Source organism: Medicago truncatula, chromosome 7, assembly GCF_003473485.1.
Source record: "Medicago truncatula cultivar Jemalong A17 chromosome 7, MtrunA17r5.0-ANR, whole genome shotgun sequence".
Classification (NCBI taxonomy): domain Eukaryota; kingdom Viridiplantae; phylum Streptophyta; class Magnoliopsida; order Fabales; family Fabaceae; genus Medicago; species Medicago truncatula.
In genome coordinates, this window is record NC_053048.1 from 29,300,709 (window position 1) to 29,324,886 (window position 24,178).

Consider the following 24,178-nt stretch of genomic DNA (forward strand, 5'->3'; position numbering starts at 1 on the left):
ATTCCAATTTCTTCAATTTTGAGTCACTTTCACAACAGAAGAAATTAGAACGAGTGGAGGAGAAAAGATGAAGAGCTTGTCTGAGTCTTTAGCACAAACATAATTTCTGAAGTTATTTAGTGATTGGTTTATTGCATTTGAAGGTTTTACAGGTTATTTCTTTGATTACCCTTTGAATTTACTAAATAATAATTGTAGTGTCATTCGTCTACTCAAAATAGATGCAAACTTGGACCCAATAAAGTATAAACAAAATCAAAACAAAAAATAGTTTAATGAGAAAATGCTTTCATGTAACTATTAAACTATTTACTCAAGCATGAATTCACTTTTTAGATAACAAACTATCTTTAATCCATTTTAACAAAATCTACCACATTACAAAATCGAAATGGACCAATTAAGCATCAATTTCACGTGCCTTTTGAAATCAACGACCACCAGAGAGAACAGACTCAGCAATAGATACAGAAGTATACGGCATTGTCTTGTCCTCAACAGATACTTGGTACCCAAAAAATAAACCAGAAGAAGATAAACTAAGCGAAAACAAATATGGCAAAGGTATATCCCTCTCCAAATACTGCACAACTTGTCTCATACCTGGTCTAGCCAAAGGTTCTGAATGTGAACACAACAATCCAAGTTTCAACACCAACTCGACCTCCTCAGACACATAATCAGTGCCCAAATTTACATCTTTTGCCTCAAGAATCTCACCTCTTTGCCAACATTCAAACACATAATCAACTAGAATTAGACTCTCATTGTCTCCTACACGGCCTAGAGGCCTCCTACCACAAACAACCTCAAGAAGAAATGCACCAAAAGAAAACACATCAGAAAATTTTGTAGCCTTACCTGTTCTAATATGTTCAGGAGCAAGATAACCAATAGTTCCAGCCAAATGAGTTGTGTGAGGATCTGCACCGTGATCATACAACCTTGAAAGACCAAAATCTCCCAATCTTGAATTAAATTCAGAATCTAACAACACATTACTAGCCTTTATGTCTCTATGAATCACAACTTTCTCCCATTCTTCGTGTAGATAAACCACACCTGACGCAATACCTTTGATGATTCTAAATCTTTGACTCCAATTCAACCTCACTTTTGGTTGGTTGAATAGATAGTTGTCTAAACTTCCATTCGGCATGTAATCATAAACCAAAAGTAACTCGCTTTTTCGCCTGCAATAGCCATAAAGTTGGACAAGATTCCTGTGCCGAAGACGACCGATACTAACAATTTCCGACACGAATTCCCTTATCCCTTGTCTTGATTCATGAGACACCCTTTTCACAGCAACTTGAAGTTTGGAACTTGGTATCACACCTTTGTAGACTTTACCAAATCCACCAACTCCCAGTATCCCCTTTTCCCTGAAACCCTTCGTGGCAGAGTATAGATCTTTGAACTTAAATCTATGTGGGCCATATTCATGTTCCCAATCTTCAAGAACCTCATCAAACTTCTTCAATTTGATATAATACATAACCCCTAAAGTTATGATGAATACCAAACTTAGCAATATCAAAGGCAACCGAACAGTTAAAAATTTGGACTTTTTTTTCTCAGCAAATACTCTTTCTCCAGGAAGGTCAGAGATTTCAAGGTTTTGAGATTGGCCATTAACCATAAAACTCCAACCATGAATATAATGAGAAGCTGCAATGAACCCTGTTGAAGATGAGAATCCAACATACATTCTATTGTTGAGAATTGGGGAAAGATCTTTGGTCAATGATAACGTCGGTTGTGTTGGTTTATGACTAAAACCAACACTAACTGGAGCTAAGGTAACATCAATCTTTTTCTTCACTCCATCATATTCAATCCATACCTGCATAGGATGTCCACTGGTAAGGGATAAATTCCTGAATCGACCAGTATCATCATAATATCCTGCAGGAGTTGAATTAGCTGATTTCAAATCATTGATATCAATTCCAACATGATTATCATTGATATCATCAAACTCAAAATTTTTACGAGTGTCAAGCTCAACACCAAAAACATGGTTGCTACTGTTTCCAATGTTGGAGTAGTTAAAGAGACCAAAGTATTGATTTGGTAGTGAATTTGGTAGCCCTTTTGTAGGAGAAAGAACAAAAACAATTCCATGGCCACTAATAGATGGATACATGGATTTTATGGTAAATACAAAAGTAGTTGAGAAAGATGACACACTTGCATTCGAAGTGTTTTTAAAAACTATATGATTTGGATAGAAAGCATATGCTGTATCTGGCCCGGTATCATTGGTGAGTCTTAGTAAGCCATCTGAAGTTAACTCAGCAATACCATCAAGATATAAATGTGATGATTGGAAACCATTATAGATGAAACTGCTGTCTTCACTTGCTACAAATGTAACAAGAAAAAACAACATAAACACAAGCTTGAGGAACATGATTATAGTTTGTGAATGAATAATGCTTGTGTAGTTCTGTTCGGTGTTTATTATTTATAAGATTTTGTCCAAAGTGAAGTAAAAATTGCATGCCTAATTTGGGACCTACTAAGAAATGTCCTGGAACCTAGCTACGAATTATTACTGAAAGAAACATCACTTGACAAAGTTTCTTAAATTGCCTTATCATCTGAGATATTTAGTTTAGTGAAAATTAATGTGTTACACATTTGAATAAATGAGCACATTTGAACCACAATTTTTCTTTCCATCTGTAGTTGTGGGGGAATATTTTTCAACGTATTCATATTAAGTGTTTGATGCTAAATTGAATGTGTGAAATTAAAACATCAATGTCGTCTAAATTCTTAAAAGTGTTTTTTTTTTTCTTTTCAAACTTGAATGTGTGGACTTGACAAGTTACTATTGATTATGCTGCAAATCAAATGATGAATGAATATGTGGTGGAAGGATAAAAAGATATATGTTTGTTTTGACATAGTCACCTCATCTCTAAATATAAGACGATTTATAAAAGAAAATGTATGTCCTTAAATACAAGACTCACTACAAATTACTAAATGCATTTGTTATTTTTCTTCTTCTTTCTAATATACCCCTATTAATACTATTGTCATCTCGATTTTAGGGTGTCAAGCCATTGATTGGACTTGAACCTTTCAATCCTCGATGTTCTCTATTTTTTTGGGGAAGGGTAAATGGAGAGAAACCCTTAAAAAGTTCTAGGTTCGGGGGTCGATTTCGTTACGGGAAGGTGTTAGGCACCCGTCGCGACTATAGTATCCTATAGGAACCGTTTTCTAATTTTGCCTATGCTTTACCTTTTATATTTATGAAAGGAATGTTGTTTATCAAGAATGGAGGGAGAGATAGTTGAGTTTGATTTTATTTGAAAAATGATTTTTGAAGAGGAGGAGAGAAGCCGTAAGGCATAGAAGAAAAATGTCGAATTTGATCTTTATTTTTATTTCACAAAAAGGCATTGGAGTTTTGACTCCAAAGTTTGTTTGAAAAATTTAGCCTATTTCGAAGAAGAAATTTCACTAGGCGTCGAACTCCTAAACATACACCTAAATCGATAATCATGCAACGTGTGTGCGAGTGTCGGTGCTTGTGTCGGTGTACATTATTAGAGATAGTCCATAGTCCGTTACATTTTGTCCTAGTATACATTCTATGGTCTTGCGAAAATTAAAATGGAAACTAAACTATCTAAAATATTACACCATTTATCATATGAATAAAAGTAAAAAAAATGGCTAAACTAGTGGAAATAGAAATGGAATGGTGAAATGCTCATGAGATGAATGAAACAAAGGATGAGATGATTAGCAAAACAAAGCATAGAATAATAGAAGTGCACAAAAAATAATATTGAAAGGAAAGACATAAAAGAAGCAAATAAAGTGGCAAAATGTGTGTGAAAATGGACATAAAACTCTAGCACATGTATGACCCATAATCCCTTTATTTTGGCGTTTTTAGAGGTCTTGCTTTGTGTAAAAAAAAATGAAAAAGATGGGACATATTTTATGCTAGAATTTATGGCGCACTTTCAAAACATTTTGACACTTTATTCACTAATGAAAATGCATACAAATGGCAAGGTGAAGAGGGAATTAAAATTGATATACAAAAGCAGCAAATTGCACCTATAATCAGCAGCAAAATCATCACAAAATTGCACTCCAAGAAGTCATATCACATGTCAACGCTTCATGAGGAATATTGCACTAAAAAAATGCACATACATGGACCACAAATACACTAATTGAACAAAAACATCACATGTGATCTTTATCATTTTTTTTAGTTGAAAAGCATCACAAAAATATGAGAATCCACCAAGAATCATGTGATATTTTTTGTGCAATTTTTAGAGTATTTTTCAAACATGCAGAGGTTCAATTAGTAAAGAAACAGGGTGCAGATAGCAAAAAAAAATAACAAAAAAGACGAAAAACTAGGCCCAAACCCATGCTGCTGGAAACGGATCAGGTGGAGAGCACAGGGACCGTTGGATCGATCCAGGAATTAAAATCTAGATCCAACGGATGAGAAAGAAAGGAAAGAACCAAGAATAAACCGGTTCGGTTCAGCAGCCTATATATAGGTGTGAAAACCGGTTTTTCTCATTTTTCCTCTCCTCTTTCTCTTTCTTCCCTCAATCTAGTGAGAGAAGCTCTCACTTCTCTCTAGGATTTCCGGTCACCTTCTCCGATTCACATGGCTTTTCCGGCGCGGCGGACGGCGGTGGCGCCTCCGCGCCGGAGTTCGAAACTTCTCCGATTCAAAAACTTTTTACGTTTTTGAACATCCTTTTTTGTATACTACTCGAATCCGAGCTTAGTTTTTTCAAAAGAGTTTTGAATCGGAGTAGATCTAAACTTGAACCTTGATGAAAAAAAAAAAATTTAAGAAAACGGAAAGGAAGAGAGGGAGAACGACGGCGGTTACCTCTTTGGCACTTCGAACTCACGATTGCAGTGGCTCTTGGCTTGGCGTTTTTGCTTCGTGTTCTTCGCGTGTGTGCTTCGTTGCTGTTGCTTCGGCTTCGATTGCTGTTGCTTCAGCTTCGTGTGCTTGCGTTTCTGTTGCTGGCTTCGATTGCTTGCGTTTTTTCGATTCTGTCCTCTTCTCCTTCCTCTGTACAGATTCGATTTTCCCTTCTTCTTCTTCCACCGTGATCGGTGCTTGAGTTCTTCACTTCCGGTGAGGAATTCGCACCTTGTATTGCGGTGGAATCGATTCAATGATGAAGATTCGTACACGAATCTCTGAGAATTGATGATGAATTTCGGTTAGGGTTCTTTGTGTTCTTGAGAAATTTTTTGTTTTTGATCTGAGCCAATGAAAAAAAGACACCTGGACTGGGGATTGGACTGATACGAAAATTTGGACCAAAATGCCCTTTGGGGCGTTTCTGCAAAATAATAAAAGATAAGGACTGAACAGCAATTTTTTTAAAAAACTAAAAAATGCAATTTTAAAATGTTTTTGGACTAAAAATGTAATTTTTTAAAATAAAATTGGACTAAAAAACAAATTTGATAAAACGTAAAGTGAAACCAAAATTAAAATCAACCAAAGGACTAAAACGAACCAATTACCGACATGAGGTATTTTAAAATACCTCCCTGTCGAATTTTTGATAGGAAAAGACCAAAACGCCCCTAGGGACTAGACTGACTCGAACTGACTCAGATGCAATTTTTGAAATAATTTTTAAACAAAGACTCAACAATGATTTGTACAGATAGGTTGAAAAGACTCAGAGGCAAACACAGGGGCTAAAATGGGTTCCACTGCAGGAAATGACCAAAATACCCTTTTGTATGGTTTTTTGAAATAAAATGCAAGAAAAGTAATGCGACGTTTCAGAGGGTTCTTAAATGACTTGTAACGTCAGAAAAGACAGAGGCAGTAAAATATGTTTAAAAAAGAGTAAAGATTCAGAGTAAAATAAGAGAGAACTGACAAATATCAGCGTTAAAAAAGAAATTTGAACGAGTATTTTTAGGTCCAAAATCAGGGTATAACAACTATAAATTTATCATAGAAAATGCAAAATAACATTGAATGTACTTATATACAAAGGGTAATATAGCAATAGATACATACATTTCAGATAAAAATTTTACTCCAAAGACTTTTCTTAAGACACGTGATTTTTGTAAAGTGTTCTTATAAAAAAGGATGAAGGAAATTTTTTTCTTCTTGCAAAAATCGAGGCGAAATTTCGAGCCACATGTTCCATCGGTCACATTAATTTGTTGGCAAATCACGAGGCGATGGAGGCAAATTGCTGGGTAATTTACTCGGGATTTACAACTATAAAATGCAATTTTTGACCTAGTTGTTGTGGGTGAGGGTTGAGTGTTTTTGAGTGATATTCTTATGTTGAAAAACACTTGTCATCTTGAATAATTAGGTCTCATTAGAGGAAATATCAAACACTTTTTTCTAGTTTTCTCTTTCAATTTGGGTTTGAGTGAATTGAAAAATGGATAGAAATTAGAGATTGTTCTTGTGAGCTCTCAGATCTAACTTTTTGTAGTCTCTTTGTATCACTCATTTTATATTGGATTGGAGGGTTTCTCTCTTCCCCAAACGTAGGTCATTTTTGGCCGAATTAGGTAAACAAATATTGATATGTTGTTTCTCTACTCTACTATACTATATTTATGCTTTGGTTATACTTGTAGATTTGTTTTGCTTAGTAACTAGGTCTGTTGTTGTTGATGATGTTGTCATTGCTACTGTTCGAGACTACATTTGTTTTGGTTGCTATTGATATTTGTCCTACAAATCTAAGTGTATTGGTGTGATCCATTTTTGAATTCTCAAGAATTGGCGCCCACCGTGCGGTGAATGGGTAATTTGTTCAAGTGAGCACCTTTGAATCGAAATGGAACATAAAGAAGATCAGTGGAAGCAATGCTTGGGTTGTGGAAGATAAAGATGCAATGAGTTTGACACAACAGAAGTGCGCGAAAGCATTGAAGAGTGAAGCTGCTATGACAACAAACTTCACACATGCAGATAGGATATAGATGATAGATAAAGAAAAAAGTGTATTATTTTTTATTAGAAAAATGATATTTGAACAACTTTTTTTAAACAACTTTTATGACAACTTTCTCTCATACAGTCATTGTACTTTTAATCTCTCTCTCTCTCTCTCACGATATTGTCCAATTAGAAGAGAGGAAAAAAGTTATCACAAAAGTTGTTTAAATTTGATTGTACAACTATCATTCATTTTTTTTTTATGTATCAAATATATATTAAGGGATGTGTTAAGAATCAACATTAGTCAACTGTATTCAATATGCTACCAATTGTACACACAAACATATGAATATAAATAAACATTCAGTGTGTTCATATTAGACACAACCATTATACAATCTCAACATGGTATCAATAGTTTTAAGTTTCACAATTTGTTCTTATATGCCTCAAAACGGCCACTAAGCATCCCTTATCTTTGTCGCTGCACATCTTCCCTCCGGTGTGCCACTACCAATAGGTTTGTCTCACTCTTGCGACCTCTGCAGCCCAACCGCACTGCCACCCGTCGCCGCACGCACCCTCATGAACGTCCAATAGCATGGCGCGTGAAACCTATGTGTGTGCCCACGAATTCATTTTTCAACATTTTTTAGGTCACGATCCATCATTCGCCACGATCTTCCCTCCACCAAACACCCCTCTGTGCAAAAAAATTCACCTTCCACATTCATGGGTGATAACGCTAACATCGATTCCTTCACTTTTACCAATGCTCCGCTCATCACGTGCGACAAACACAATCCATATCAACACAACATAAGGTATTTATTCAGTTATTTTATGAATCTAATTTAATTTTATTATGCAAATTACTTATTTCTCCACCACCATGATCTTCATCTTTCTCAGTAAACATCATCATCAATAAACACAAACTCTTTAAAAATTTCTCCTCCAGTTTCAACTCATCTCCTTCATCTTTTTCTTCACATTTATGACTTCATCATCAAATAAAATCCAAATAAAGCATACCAATAACGAGCCAACAACAACAAAAAATCAATTTTTTCTGTAAAATTTCTTCAAAGTTTTTCAATTTGGTATCTCTTTTGTTAACTGTTCCAAATCAAATTTATACCAATCAAATCTAAAGCTCAAGAAAAAGTTCATGTCTAAAATGCAAATGCCCAGATCTAATACTCAAGAAAAAACTAATGTACGAAAAAAATTCTAATGTCTATTGTTGATAATGATGATGAAGCTCAACTAGGGTAACGAGGAGAAGAGTAGAAGAAGAATCAAACAACAACAACAACAAATATTTTTTAGGTTTATCTCATATTTGTTTTGTTAGCGTGGGTTTGGAAAAAGAAGAGATTTTTTAGTTTAGAAAAAGATAATAGAATAGAAGGAGGAAGAGAAAGACTAGAGAAGAGAAGACACTGACAGAAGGTTTTTTTTTTTTTTTAATCTTTTATTTTTTGTTTTAAAAAATAATGTCACATGCCACGTATGAAAAGTCAAATTAGCACGTCGTGTTCCTGTGAGCTTAATCCATTTGGCAAAAACAATGCAAAATATATGTAAAGTCTGGAGTTTAAACTCTAGACACCACGAAAAAAAAACAGCAGTCATGTAAGTAATTTTATACAGTCATATCCAAATCAGCGCGTCACTTTATCCATTTTGCATAGTCAGCTAGTCTAATGTACAGAAAATAAAAAAAAATCTTCAAATTACAAACTAAAATCCTTATTGTTAACCATGAAAATTCAAATTTTTCCTAAAAAAAAAAAACCATAAAAATTCACATTTTAATCCTTTTGTCATTTGACTTCACCCAAAAAAAAATTAAAAGTTTTCAGGCAAACACTTACGTTTCCAGACTCCAAAAAATAGAAAAATTATATGAACCCGGTGGCGATCTTTCTGCTCACCGCGAAACTCAGACTCAACCAGGCGACGTCGACGGCGACAAACACGGATGCTTCACAATGATAGGCAATGTAGAGGTGTATTGGTGCCGCTCAGATTGAGCATTCTGCAATTTTGACGCCATTCAAAGATAATTGCAAACCATACTCAAATCATCAACAACCTTTCCTTGCCATAACCAGGGCTTCAAGAATTTTACGTATTCAAAGCTTCAAAGGCAATTTGGATTCTAATGGGATATTCAGAACTTCCCACCAATGCAAAACTTTATGTGGTATAGCAAAACTTTATGCAAAACTTTATATTCAGAGAGAGAGAAAGAGAAGGTTGTTTTACTGCATTTGAAGATAGAGTATATGCAAAATCAGAACCAAAAAGTTTAATGAGTAAAAGCTTTCATGTATCTATTAAAATACTTAAACATGATTTCACTTTTCAGATAACAAACTCTCTTTAATCCATTTTACCAAAATCTAACACATTACAAAATCAAAATGCACCAATTAAGCATCAATTTCACGTACGTTTTAAAATCAACGACCACCAGAGAGAACGGATTCAGCAATAGACACAGAAGTATACGGCATTGTCTTGTCCTCAACACATTCTTGGTACCCAAAAGTTAAACCAAAAGTAGATAAACTAAGCGAAGACAAATCTGGAAAGGGTATATCCGTCTCCAAATACTGCACAACTTGCCTCATACTTGGTCTAGCCAAAGGCTCTGAATGAGAACACAACAATCCAAGTTTCAACACCAACTCCACCTCTTCAGACACATAATCTGTCCCCAAATTTACATCTTTTGCCTCAAGAATATCACCTCTTTTCCAACACTCAAACACACAATCAACTAGAATTAGACTCTCATATTCTCCTACACGACCTATAGGCCTCCTACCACAAACAACCTCAAGAAGAAATGCACCAAAAGAAAACACATCAGAAAATTTAGTAGCCTTACCTGTTCTAATATGTTCAGGAGCACGATAACCAATAGTTCCAGCCAAATGAGTCGTGTGAGGATCGGCACCGTGATCATACAACCTTGAAAGACCAAAATCTCCCAATCTAGCATTAAATTCAGAATCTAACAACACATTACTAGCTTTTATGTCTCTATGGATAACAACTTTCTCCCATTCTTCATGAAGATAAACCAAACCTGAAGCAACACCTTTGATGATTCTAAATCTTTGAATCCAATTCAACCTCACTTTTGGTTCGTTGTATAAATAGTTGTCTAAACTTCCATTCGGCATGTAATCATAAACCAAAAGTAACTCCCTTTTTCGCCTGCAATAGCCATGAAGTTGAACAAGATTCCTGTGTCGAAGACGACCGATACTGACAATTTCCGACACAAATTCCCTCATCCCTTGTTTTGATTCATTAGACACCCTTTTCACAGCAACCTCAAGTTTGGAACTTGGTATCACACCTTTGTAGACTCTACCAAATCCACCAACTCCCAGTAGCCCCTTTTCCCTGAAACCCTTCGTGGCAGAGTATAGATCTTTGAACTTAAATCTATGTGGGCCATATTCATGTTCCCAATCTTCAAGAACCTCAGCAAACTTCTTCAATTTGATATAATACATAACCCCTAAAGTTATGATGAATACCAAACTTAGCAATATCAAAGGCAACCGAACAGTTAAAAATTTGGACTTTTTTTTCTCAGCAAATACTCTTTCTCCAGGAAGGTCAGAGATTTCAAGGTTTTGAGATTGGCCATTAACCATAAAACTCCAACCATGAATATAATGAGAAGCTGCAATGAACCCTGTTGAAGATGAGAATCCAACATACATTCTATTGTTGAGAATTGGGGAAAGATCTTTGGTCAATGATAACGTCGGTTGTGTTGGTTTATGACTAAAACCAACACTATATGGAGCTAAGGTAACATCAATCTTTTTCTTCACTCTATCATATTCAATCCATACTTGCATAGGATATCCACTGGAGAGGGATAAATCCCTGAATCGATTATATTCATCGTAATATCCTGCAGGAGTTGAATTAGCTGATTTCAAATCATTGATATCAATACCAACATGGTTATCATTGATATCATCAAACTCACTACTTAGAAGAGTATCAAGTTCAACACCAAAAACATGGTTGCCACCGTTTCCAATGTTGGATTGGTTAAAGAGACCAAGGTATTGACTTGGTAGTGAATTTGGTAGCCCTTTTGTAGGAGAAATAACGAAAACAATTCCATGGCCACTAAGAGTTGGATATGAAGATTTTATGGAAAATACAAAAGTAGTTGAGAAAGAAGAAACACTTCCGCTGGAAGTGTTTTTGAAAACTATAGGATTTGGATAGAAAGCTTGTCCTTTTTCTTGTTTTGTATCATTGGTGAGTCTTAGTAAGCCAGTTGAGGCTAACTCAGCGGTACCATCAAGATATAAATTTGATGATTGGAATCCATTATATTTATAGATGAAACTGTTGTCTATACTTGCTACCAATGTAACATGAAAAAACAACATGAACACAAGTTTGATGAACATGATTATAGTTTGTGAATAAATGATGCTTCTGTAGTTCTGTTTGGTGTTTATTATTTATAAGATTTTGTGGTAAGTGAAAGAAAAATTTCATGTCTAATTTGGGTCCTACTAAGAAATGTCCTGGAACCTAGCTACGAATTATTTCTGAAAGAAACATTTCATGACCAGGTTACTAAATTTGCCTTTATCATCTGAGTCCAACTAAGAAATGTCTCATTTAGTTTAGTAAAAATGAATGTGTCACACATTTGAACCACATTTTTTTTTTTCCAACTGTAGAAGCGGATGAACGTTTTTCAATATTTACATATTTTAAATGTTTGATGCAAAAATGAATATATGAAATTAAAACATCAATGTTTTCTAATTTCTTCTGTACCATTGGTGAGTTTTAGTCTGCTAGTTGAGTTTAACAAGATAAAACAACATGAACACAAGTCCAAGGAACATGATTATTGGTTGTGAATATTGGGAAAAACCCATGCCCTACATCGGATAGATAAGACTCTTGGTAAGAGTTTATATAGAGGAGACAATCCTCACCTTATTGAACCTGTTTTGTAAGGTAGAGTTAGGCCCCCAATTTCATTAGTGAATAATAATTCTTATGCAGTTATGTTCAGTGTTTATTATTTATAAGATTTTGTCCAAAGTGAAGAAAAAATTGCAAGTCTTATTTGGGTCCTACTAAGAAATGTCCTGGAACCTAACTTAGCTATGAATTATCACCAAAAGAAACATCAAATGGTTACTAATATTGCGTATCTCATTTGGGTCCTACTAAGAAATGTCTCATTTAGTTTAGTAAAAATGAATTTTTGTGTAACTCATTTGGGACCATTTGAATAGTTGTGCACATTTGAACCACCATATTTTTTCCCAAGTGCACATTTTCAATGTTTACGTATTGAATGTTTGATGCTAAATTGAATATGTGAAATTAAAACATCAATGTCGTCTAATTTCTTCAAATAAGCGTAGTTTTTTTCTTCTTAATTTCACACTTGAATGTGTGGAGTTGACTGTTTACTATTGACTTATCTAAGTCTATGATTTGCTTGGTTGCTAAGAAAATGATGAAAGAATACGTGGTGGAAGGGTGGATAAAGATAATATTGGTTTTGAATCAAAATTTCATATTTTTCTTCATGGAAAAATCATAGGCCATTTCAAGTCAGCCTGTTCCGTCGGTCATATGTGCTGGCAAGTTGCCCGGAGATGGAGGTAAATCAGGAGGCAATTTACTCGGGATTGACAGCTATAAAATACAGTTTTTGACATATTTGTTGAATGTTGAGCAATCTTTCTACTCTAAAAGAGAGAATTTTTAAGGAATTTAGAGGTTTAGAGTAACCTTAATAACATAAATTTGTTCTCCAAAAACATTACTGTCTTTTCAATTTTCTGGTTCTTCTTCATTTCTTCTCCACCACTTTATCATAGTTTCTGTTTTTCTTACCCTCGTTATGGTGTTATTATGGGGCTTTTTCACACATGCCCACATCACCTAAAATGAGCTTACCATATTTTCTACAATGGGAGTTATCTCAACTTTTTCTCTACTGTTTATTTAAGTCAGGGTTAAAAACTATGTAATGGACTAATTGTAAAATCTAACTTTCTTTTTTAGGTGCTGCACTATATGTAAAGAGAAGTGACATATTGGCTCTCGCTATAGGTATGATGAACACCAAAAACATGGTTGCTACTATTTCCATTGTTGGAATTGTTAAAGAGACCAAGGTATTGACCTGGTAGTGAATTTGGTTGCCCTTTTGTAGGTGAAAGTTGAAACAACAAAACAATCCCGTGGCCACTAAGAGTTAGTTCTGGATCTGGAGATTTTATGGCAAATAAAAAAGTAGTTGAGAAAGAAGACACACTTTCACTAGAAGTGTTTTTGAAAACTATTGGTTTTGGATATAAAGCATGACCTTTGTATTGTTTTGTATCATTGGTGAGTCTTGGTAAGCCACCTGAGGTTAACTCAGCAATACCATCAAGATACAAATGAAATGATTGGAATCCTCTATTATTATAGATGAAACTGTTGTCTTCACTTGCTACCAATGTAACAAGAAAAAACAACATAAACACAAGCTTGAGGAACATGATTATTGTTTGTGAATGAACAATGCTTCTGTAGTTCTGCTGTTCAATGTTTATTATTTATAAGATTTTGTGCCAAGTGAAGATGAAAATACCAATCTAATTTGGGTCCTACTAAGAAATGTCCTGGAACCTAACTCAGCTACGAATTATTACTAAATAAAAGAAACATCAAATGGTTACTAAAATTGCCTTTATCATCTTGAGTCATACTAAGAAACGTCTCATTTAGTTTAGTGAAAAATGAATGTGTTACACATTTGAACCACAAATTTTCTTTCCAACTGTAGTAGTGGGTAAATGTTTTTTCAATTTTTACATATTAAGTGTTTGATGCTAAATTGAATATGTGAAATCAAAACATCTATGTCGTTTATAGTTTTTTATTTTTAATTTCACACTTGAATGTGTGGACTTGACCAGTTACTATTGATTATGCTGCAAATCAATGTGTGGAATTGGCCGGTTACCATTGATTATGCTGCAAATAAAATGATGAATGAATACGTTGTGGAAAGATAAAAAGATGGGAATCGCTATATAGTGCGAAAAATACAACTACGACTTGAAATAACTGATACTAGTAGAGTGACCCGTGCCAAGCACGGGAAATAAAAACCTTTTTTTTTTATCAAATGTATAGATGTTATCTTAAAGTTATATAAGTATGGTTATAATTTAAATTTGATATGGAAAAAAGTATCATCTTAATTTTGTTAATTTTGTATATATTTAAAAATATCTAAACATTGCACATAACGACTAAAGTATTTGGATTTATATTTATACTAATTATTTGTAGTATAAGATGTAATCATTGTTAAACTTAGCATATGTAATATTTTTGCAAAAATACGCGGACGTACTGTATATTATTATTTGTTGACATAATGTATTATATTAATCATAAAAACTAAAAAAATTGTATTTTTTTTTATATAATAGTCAGTGTCAAATGTATACACCTAGTCTGTGAATACAAATGTTAAATTTTTTACTGGTGTGTATAAATATAGTTTGGGCTACAGAAACTCCGATTGTTATTTGTTTTTATTTTTTACAAAACCAATGGTCTAATGTAAATATTGTATTTTAGGGTAACAACGAATTTTCACCCGATCGACAAACAGAATCAGAACTTAAATACTCTTTCTCTTCACCTGGAATCAGTGACATCATATATTCGTTAACTTGCTCAACAGAATCAAGCGTTGGTGCGAGTATTCCCCTTTCTTGGAAAAATAGCAGGTCACCAAGGTTATCATTTAAATCGAGATACACAATGTCTATAAGTGACATCAACAGATTTGTTGTGTCTGATATGAGCAAATCTTCACGAATTTCTACCTTCATTTCACCATCTCATCCGAAGCGTCGTTGCCTTCTCTAATTAAGAGTATCCACTTGCCAAAATTAGCAATTTATTCCTGCTCTACAGGTACCAAAGATGCACCCAATCCCATATTAACAGTAAGCCTCAACACATTACAATAAGCTCATATCTTTGATGAACTGATTGAGGCATCAACAATATCATGCCTCGTTCCTTTTCGGATGACATGCAATATCTGCATGAAATCACCACCTAAAACTTTTGTCTTTCCACCAAAAGGTCTAAACTCGTTTAGGGGATCATTCTTGGACATGATATCACGCATTGATCGATCAACTGCCTCAAAACACCATCGGTGCATCATTGGAGCCTCATCCCAAATTATCAACTTTGCTACATGCACCAGGTCTTCCCTAGGACTATCCTTTTCAATCGTAAGCGATGATGCCTCATTAATCTCAATAGGGACTGTCAGCGTCGAGTGCGCGGTTCTTCCACCTAGTAAGAGAAGAGCCAATGGGCAATGTTTTCCCCTTCGATCTAATAGCAGCCGACAATGTTTTCCATATAATTTTTTTTCGAGGACCACTGTAACCATATAAGAAAAAGAAACCACCGTCGTCAGAACCAACGGACTCCATGATCTTGTCATACACACATCTTTGTTCATTAATCAGCATTAGTAACATATCAGCGTGTGTCTTTTTCAGTTCATCTTTGTTGTAATTTAGCTCATCAATGATAAGCTTGTTTGTGAAAGTTAGCATATCTGTTGCGTTTAGCCTGGGCATAGATTTTAAGTCAGTAATCGACCGTCCGTTTTCCTGAAGCAGCATTTCAATTTCAATCAAACACAGGTTCTTCAAGTCAACGTCACCGATACGTAGATCTGCATATTAAATGTAAAGTCACAAAATTAATATTAACACCTTTGCATGCATATGTGTGCACGTTGAAGAGAAAGAAAAAATATTAGCTTTATATGAGAGTCCTTTATATTTAAACATATCAGCCTAAAAAATATGGAAAATGTTGAATGGTGTCGTAGAGTTAGTAACTCTTAGTTTGTTCTTTACTATGTCCTAAAAAAAGTACCTCTTAACTCCTTAAACTACACTAATAAGCCTTTATTATATCCTAAAATACACACCCCTCGAAAACAACCTTGTCATCAAGGTTGGAATGTGCTAAATTTCTTAATGCGTAATAGTCTTCAAATGTATCACCCTTATCCCTATTTTTTATTAGTGAAGTACTATTTTGATTCTCACTTTAATTTGAAGTCTTTGGTTCCACCAAGATTCTTTACTCCTAGCTAAGTCCAAAACCTATTAATTCTTTTAGTGTCTCTTTTGCTACTTTTCTAATCTCATATGTCATCTTGTTCCACGTATCATTTTCGCTTATATGTAACTTCACACAATCTTCCTTCAAAATCTTTTGTAGGAAAACACTTTGGTTTTGATCCTTTAAATGTCACCACTTGATCTTTGTATCTCAATCATGGCCTCTCATCTCCGCTCTTATCTTAAACCTTACATCAATAACCAATATTATATGTTGGATAGTTAAACTCTCTCCTTGTAAAACTTTAAATTCAAACAAATATTTCTGTCATAATTCCAAATAAGAAATAAATCTATTTGAGAACATGAAATCCCACTCTTGTATGTAATAAATTTCCTTTTTATTTTCCTAAAGTAAGATTTAAAGACTACAAAAATCTAGGATGGATTTACCCTATGCTTTTATGTCCTCACGGCCATACCCTCGTTCACGCCTTTAAAACTTATCAAACACTCCTTACATGCCCATTTAGGTCCCCTCCTAGAAAAATATTTTCTCCTTCTGGTATATCTTGAATTAAACCTTTCAAATCCTTCCAAAATTTAACTTTAGAATATTCTTCCAAACCTACCTAAGGTGCGTAAACACTCATAACATCAAAGATGTCTTATTTCCTTTTAAAAAAATAAAAAAATAAAGATGTCTTATTAAACTAAAAATTTGTGGGATACAATCAAATCTCACATCCTCTTTACATCCACAATATCCTTTTTCAATTCCTTATCCACAATAATGCCTACACCATTTCTCGATCTAACTTTTCCAATTTATCAATGCTTAGATCTTGAACTATCTAATTCTTTTGTCTTTTCACCTACCCACATAGTTTCTTGTTGGCACATAAAATTAATTTTCATTTTAGTGATAGCATCAACTGTTTCCAATTTATTCCATGTTCTAAAACGGGTCATACTCTCATTAACTAACTTCTTTACCCACACTCGTTCACAAAGATGTGGAGACCCTTGCTTATTTTTTACTGCATTCAGGCAGTGATATATCCATCCTTGCTCATTTAACATTGTATGTGAGCTATACAATGTGTTTCTTCTACGCATTGACCCAGTGTTCACACTATTATATACTCGGTCCATGTCATAGAGATTCAAAGTGTTTCAATTAAATTCAAGTGTTCCAATTTTAATTAAATTCCACCTCTGATCAATGATAGTTAATTATGTACTGGAATGTCAGTGGTGTTGGTAACTCGGACACCAAAGTGGCCTTGAAAAATCTTTATGTATCTCATAAACATGACTTTATTTTCTTGGTTGAACCTATGATTAGTTTCTCGCTTGTTCCTTCTTGGTATTGGCATGATATTGGAGCTACTAAGAGTTGTCTGAATGATAGAGGTCATATCTCTGATCAATGCATTGCTATTGAAGTCCATCAGAATTTCAGCAAGATATTTATGCGGACCGGTGTGGTTTACCTCAGTTTAGATTTCCGTAGGAGGCTGTGATTTTGGCTCTTTTTCTCTTTTGTATGTTTTTTTTGTTGGTTTTCTGTTTTTTTTAGGGTTTTGGCCTAGTCCCCCTCTTGTAATTTCCCCCCTTTTTTTTAATAAAATTTGAGATTGGCGGTATAGGATGGGAGTTCATCGGGTGTCAACCTAGTTGGGATGTCGTTGATGCATGTCCTCTCTCCTGATTTACCTAAAAAAAATTGTAGAATCTAGTCAAAGTCTTGAAATTTGTATAATATAGAATGTCATTTAATTATATATATTTTTAAGATTTTTTTTAAAAAGTTACGCGTAATTATTTATTGATCCAACCTAATGAAACTTGATGGTATCGGGTAATAGATTACAATGAAAACCGACTCATCCCGTGAACACCTGTAGGCGTGCATACTGAAACATGTTTGCTTAATTTTTTATTTATTTTTAAATAGGTATCATCATCAAAGGAACTCTCTTCAGTTCATTTAATTGATTTTTCCAAAAAACACAAAAAAAATATAAAATTATGATTGTAACAAAAAAAAAAAAAGATCAAGTATAGTGGTAGAATTAACACACAAAAAAAGTAGAGTGGTAGAATGTCAAATTATGATTGTAACAAAAAAAAAAATTATGACTAATAATTGCATTCCATCAAAGTTGTTACTTCCACATTAAAATTGCCAGTAATAAAAATGGAATTAACACCTGACAAAAAAAATAAAATGGAATTAACATTTTGTAAAAGATAAAAAAAAATAACATTTTTTCATAACACAATTCTTTTTCTTTTTCTTAAATAATTCATAACCAATTCTTATTTCCTTTACAATAACCTTATCAAGAAAATGCAATTGATATACAATGAAGTTGCAAAATCATTTCATTATCCAGCATGTGTATAATAGTGTATTCTTTTCACTTTTATATGATAGAAAAGAATGTTACAAAAAAAAATTTTGGTACAAAAGAGGGCCAAAGTCCAAAGAATGTTACAATTTTATTTTTTGGTCAATAAGAATGTTACAATTTAAAAGTGACATTAATGATTTAAATTAATATATTCTTTTCACTTTTTTCTGTAAGAAAATAAATATTTTGTTGAACCTTTTTTATTTATTGGTTACCCATCCATCACTGACTGCACATATTTTGATGAAACTTTAAAATAGCACTTTATGATTTTTTATAAAATTTTCATGAATAGGAATGATTAAAATTCTTTAATAACATGACTCTTGTTACCTTTTTCAACAAACATATCAAATAGGTATTAAAATAGAACATCAAAATTTGAAATTCGAATTAAAAAAATATAATATTTAAGTAAAAAATATCAATTTTGAATTACGGTGTTTTCGAATTCAATATATTTTTTGGTGAGTTAATTTTAGTAATTAACATTAAGATGTTAATTAATAAAAAATTAATGGTATTTTTTTTTTGATAAGCAAGGAGAGAAGACAGACATTAATGGTATTTGTACGTTGAGACTAAAGATTTTTTTGTGGTCAACTTTGAGAGTGAAATTTAAAAACGATTTTTTTTTTAACTTGGTTTAATGATTCAATACTATTTTTAATTTTGACACCAATATTAATAATATGATCTGAAGAAAAAAAATCATCGCCTAACTTTTCTCAATTTGATGACAATTTGGTTATTCCCTTTAAAATTTGTAGTCAGATTGTTACATCTTGCGATCATACTCTTTTGAAAATAATTAATTCTCATTAAAACTAATAACATACTCTTTGGTAATCATTTTTATGATTTAGTCAATTTTTTTTTTGAAAAATAAGATTTCATTCGATCATCAAATGTTTTTATCCAGAATAAAATAAATGAATATACTTAGGTCCTTGATGTTATATAACTAATTGTATCAAAACAAAAAAAAGAGAAAATAACATTGATATATATTGTTGCAGATGTCAACGTTTGATCTTTATAAGAATATATAGATCACATAATTATGAAAAAGAAAAATCAAAGCATAAACCATGAAATGTCAATTAGAAAGAATGATTGTTCACAAATACAAATCATTTTTCCTTTGTACAAACATAAGAATAACTATAAAATTTCTATTACATGTATATATATTTTTTTCTGTACAAACATAATACATAACTACAAAATTTCAATTACATGTAAAAGTCCCATGCATTAAGTGTTTAGAAAAATACAAACTGAAATAAGATGACAAATGGACTATCAAACACAGTAGAAATTCAATTACATAATATTTATAAATGATTAACACTCCTATGTGAAAATCCCTTTGCTTTTGATTGTGATTCAGCGAATTTGTAGAAATGCAATGTGTTTGATCATGATTCTCTATCATAACAAAAATGAAAAATAGAAAGAAAAAAAAAGTGATACAAGTGTGTCTTGTGAAATTAGACCGATTCGGATGTCTAATATATAGACGTATTTCACTAGGTAATTTGGTAATGTGTCATTTTATTGAAATATGAAACATTTATTTTGGTGAATCATTTTATTAATTTTAGATGCGTTTATTAATTTGGGTGAAACATATTTTTTGAAAACATTTTAATGCACCGAAGGATATTTTGGACTGCATTTTTAATATTTGTTATGATTAAGTAACACTTCCACTTATAAAATAAGTAACGCTTTTTGTACAAAAAAAACAGTAACATATGAACAAATATTTTTTTTTTTTTAAGCAAGGAGAGGACATGCATAAGGAGTCATCATCGACATCCCAACTAGGTTGGCACCCCGAGATACCTCTATCCTATGCCGCCAAACTCAAAAAATTTATTAAAAAAAGGGGAAAAAGTTACATACAAAAAGGTGGGGGGACAATACCAAAACCCACAAAAAAAAAAAGCAGAAAACAGAAAAAGAAACAGAAAAATACAAATAAACAACCCAAAAGTAGATTAAGGGAATCTATAATTGGGTAACCCACAACTATCCTATAAAAATCAATTTTCACCTCATTTGGAAGAGTGTCAATCCAAATCTCACCAATAAAAAATCATTGGGCATGCGGGTTAGTGTCACCCCGTGCACGGGATTTGGAAGGCTGCTTGGATAAAACGTGTTGTACCTTAAGTTTTTGTTTCTGATTTCGTGTAAGAACAGGCATGAAACCATCATGTGCTTCAGCTGCTGATCTTGCATCATATTCACATATGAACAAATATAAAATTGACCAAATTAAAAGTAATATTAATACATATTCAATGTACTTAAAAGTGAGATTTCAGTGTTATTTTCTTTGATTCAATTTGATTAATGCATATTCAATGTACTTCCGTTTTTCTTTTCTGTCCTAAAATAAAAATTGAAGAGTTTAATAAAATTTCTTTAAAAAAAAGAAGAATAGTTTAGAGAAATAAAAATGTGAATAATATTTGTTTTAGTACTATTATTTTTTTTTTTAGATTTTATACTTTATGATAAATTATAAATTTGATCATCTTTTTAATAGGTTAAAAGAATATATACAATTTTTCTGCATATTTAAAAATATTATAATTGAAATATGATATCATGTAAAACAGTCTCGTTAAAATTTCATTATTTACTATCAATTATAAAATATACGATAATAAAATTCTCTCACAATATTATTAATATATTATCATCATGAAAATAAAAAAAAAATTTGTTCATTTGTTTAATTTATAAATTCATTACAATGTGAATTGGCCAACAAAAATCAATTTGATAGGGTAGCAATTGGTCAATGTCAAAATAATATTTTGTATAAAGAATATTAATATTGCATTTCATTATAATATAAATGATACATATGGTTACAAATATTAATATGGAAGAGTATTGAAAACCAAATGCATGAGGATGATAGGTTTGTTCAGAACTATAATTCAATAAAGATAATATTTAAAAATAATAAAGATAATAATTTGTTCATTTCATTAATCCAATATTCCTTTATTATTCATTTTTCATTAATTGTCAAATGCACGAAAATGCTTGGTTTGGTTTATGATGCCACATGTCACTTTAAAAAAATAAATATTTGGTTTGATTTATGATGCCACATGTCAACACCAAGAGAAAAGAAAATTACTTCTATATTAGGACTTGAAATAGGTCCTAAATTTATACTATATAGATATATAGATATCTTGTATATATATAGACTTGATACATTGGTTTTTGCTTATACATAAGACCAAAAAAAGTATGTTGGTTTTGACTCAATTTCATACTCACTATTTACAAAAAATAAAAAAATAAAAAAGTCCCTAAATATAAGACACACTATAAATTATTAGATGCATTTGTTACTTTTTTTTTCTTCCAAAATACCTCTTATTAATACTATCAATTTATTTTGGAATATGAAAAGTTACATTGAATGCAAATAAACAAAATGTAATTTAGTCCTCCTTCCGACTCACAATAGAAAATGTAATATTCAATTCCATAATAGACTATTTTTTCAATTAAAATATCAAGGGTTTTATTATCAAGAATACCTTAATTTCTAGGATCATAGATATCTTAAGAGGGATGAAGTAGTTATCGATACTTACGTCAATATTTGACATATAAAAAATATTATCATTGTCATTGATGGGATCGTCATCTTTTAAATTTTCATTAGATTGTTCGACATTATTTTCTTCTACGACCAATCCATCGTTATTCGAAGACTTTTCTACTTGTTTACAACTTTGTTTTAATCTCATGTGCATTTATATTTTGTTGCAAATTAGAATTTTGAACTCCCTTTAGTAACATCACGTGATAAATTCTAACTTAAACATGCGTTCATTGTGAATGTCAATGCTACATAGTCTAACTTAAACATGCCTTCATTGTGAATGTGAATGTCGACGGGTGATTACTGATTAGTATGCATGTCACACTGAATCTACGATTAAAATGAGTTGCTGAAATCACGTAGAATTTCTGTTTCATGAGTGTTGTGTTCATCAACTGACTAGAAGAAAGGCTTAAGTGGGCTTTTCCTACTAGGTGCTTCAACTGTCGTCCATATCTTGCGTCTTGCGGGGTCGGCGTTAATAAATTTTTCCGATTAAAAAAAAGTGTTTCATCTGTCTTACATGGATTAAGGCATTCTTTAGAGTTTAGTGCATTTCAAATATGGTCCATACATTTCTTTAGAGTTTATGCAGACCCACACAACGAATGACTCTTTCGCGGCTCAAATCGGCATAAAGTTGGATGGCTCTAACTATCCAGTATGGTCCCAAATTGTTGAGATGTATATCTCTGGAAAGGACAAATTGGGGTATATCAATGGACATCTGCCACAACCTCTATCAACAGACCCGGGTTTTCGGAAATGGAGGACTGAAAACGCAATTATGAAGGGGTGGCTGATCAACTCGATGGACACATCTCTGATTTCCAATTTCATTTGATTTCCAACTGCAAAAATGGTATGGGATTCTATATCTACAACTTATTTTGATGGTTCTGACACATCTCAAGTTTATGATCTAAAAAGACAGGTGACCAAAATAAAACAGAATGGAAGATCCATAGAAAAATATTGCAATGATCTTCAAAGGTTCTGGAGAGAAATTGATTTTCGTCGTCCTAACCCAATGGTGTGTCAAATTGATATACAAAAATATAAATCAATCATACAAGAAGATCGAGTGTATGTTTTTCTTGATGGGTTGGATGACCGACTAGATAAAGTTCGAAGTGATGTGCTTCAGTTGCAACCATTTCCTACTGTTGAACAGGCCTATGCTCATGTAAGAAGAGAAGACATTAGACAGGAAGTAATGATAACAGGAGCAGAGAACAGTTTTGGCGTTGTTATGCCCTCTAAAGGAGTCAAGATTGAAAAAAACCACTGCCTTCTCTTCATATGTCTCCTTCACTTGAGGGTAGAAAACCAATTGCAGCCTCTAAGACCAAGGCACCATCAGAAGGTGGAGGATGCACTCATTGTGGAAAGTTGAAGCATACACATGAAACTTATTTCAAGTTACATGGGTACCCAGAATGGTGGAACGAATTCAAAGCAAAGAAACAACATGAAGCTGCTACTAATGGAGGGTCTGCCCGAGTTGCATTAATGAATTCAGAGCCTCAATTATCTTTCATTTAATCTATAGAATCTCATAACACTGAAAAGACAAATAATGAACAAGGTAACTATGGTTATGCATTTCTTAATTCTAACCAGGAAGTTGATAATGGTTGGATAATTGAATCAAGAGCAACTGACCACATGACATTTGATTCGAGTGAATTTACCAAAATCACTCTGATAAGTGCTAGAAAGTTGTATTTTAAATTAATATTCAAAGCACTTTTATTACTTGTTTTGCAAGTTATTGAGGGAAAAGCCGAGAGATAGGTGATTATTGCCCTTTTACGCTTTATCTATCTTACTTCACCCATTTGTGCAGAATTGGAACTCAAGACATCAAGCAAAGTACAAAGAGGCAGGATATGAAGTCACTCGCCTCCAACTCGCCATGGCCAGTCAAAGGTGAGCAATTCCAGTAGCCAACAAAGATCCCACGCCACCA

The 24,178-nt window shown here is 32.9% G+C and overlaps 2 protein-coding genes across 3 annotated transcripts; both read right to left on the reverse strand.

The window, feature by feature from the left end:
• Window positions 1–276: 276 nt before the first annotated feature.
• LOC25498536 (L-type lectin-domain containing receptor kinase IV.1) lies at window positions 277–2,535 on the reverse strand. Of its 2 annotated transcripts, XM_024770234.2 has the most exons (2): window positions 862–2,531; window positions 575–722 (listed from the first exon to the last, which is right to left on the reverse strand). In XM_024770234.2, the coding sequence occupies exons 1-2, from the start codon at window positions 2,414–2,416 to the stop codon at window positions 694–696; spliced, it is 1,584 nt and encodes a 527-aa protein (XP_024626002.1). In that variant the 5' UTR covers window positions 2,417–2,531; the 3' UTR covers window positions 575–693. The 2 variants fall into 2 exon arrangements, with proteins under 2 accessions (XP_013448917.1, XP_024626002.1); XM_013593463.3 differs by having other exon boundaries at window positions 277–2,535.
• A 6,259-nt stretch (window positions 2,536–8,794) lies between these two features.
• LOC25498537 (L-type lectin-domain containing receptor kinase IV.1) lies at window positions 8,795–11,584 on the reverse strand. The gene has a single exon (XM_013593464.3). The coding sequence runs from the start codon at window positions 11,410–11,412 to the stop codon at window positions 9,421–9,423; it is 1,992 nt and encodes a 663-aa protein (XP_013448918.2). The 5' UTR covers window positions 11,413–11,584; the 3' UTR covers window positions 8,795–9,420.
• Between the last annotated feature and the right edge of the window lie 12,594 nt (window positions 11,585–24,178).

Coding starts and splice junctions, on each gene's coding strand:
- LOC25498536 (XM_013593463.3), bottom strand. CDS start 2,416: ATGTTCCTCAAGCTTGTGTTTATGTTGTTTTTTCTTGTTACATTTGTA.
- LOC25498537 (XM_013593464.3), bottom strand. CDS start 11,412: ATGTTCATCAAACTTGTGTTCATGTTGTTTTTTCATGTTACATTGGTA.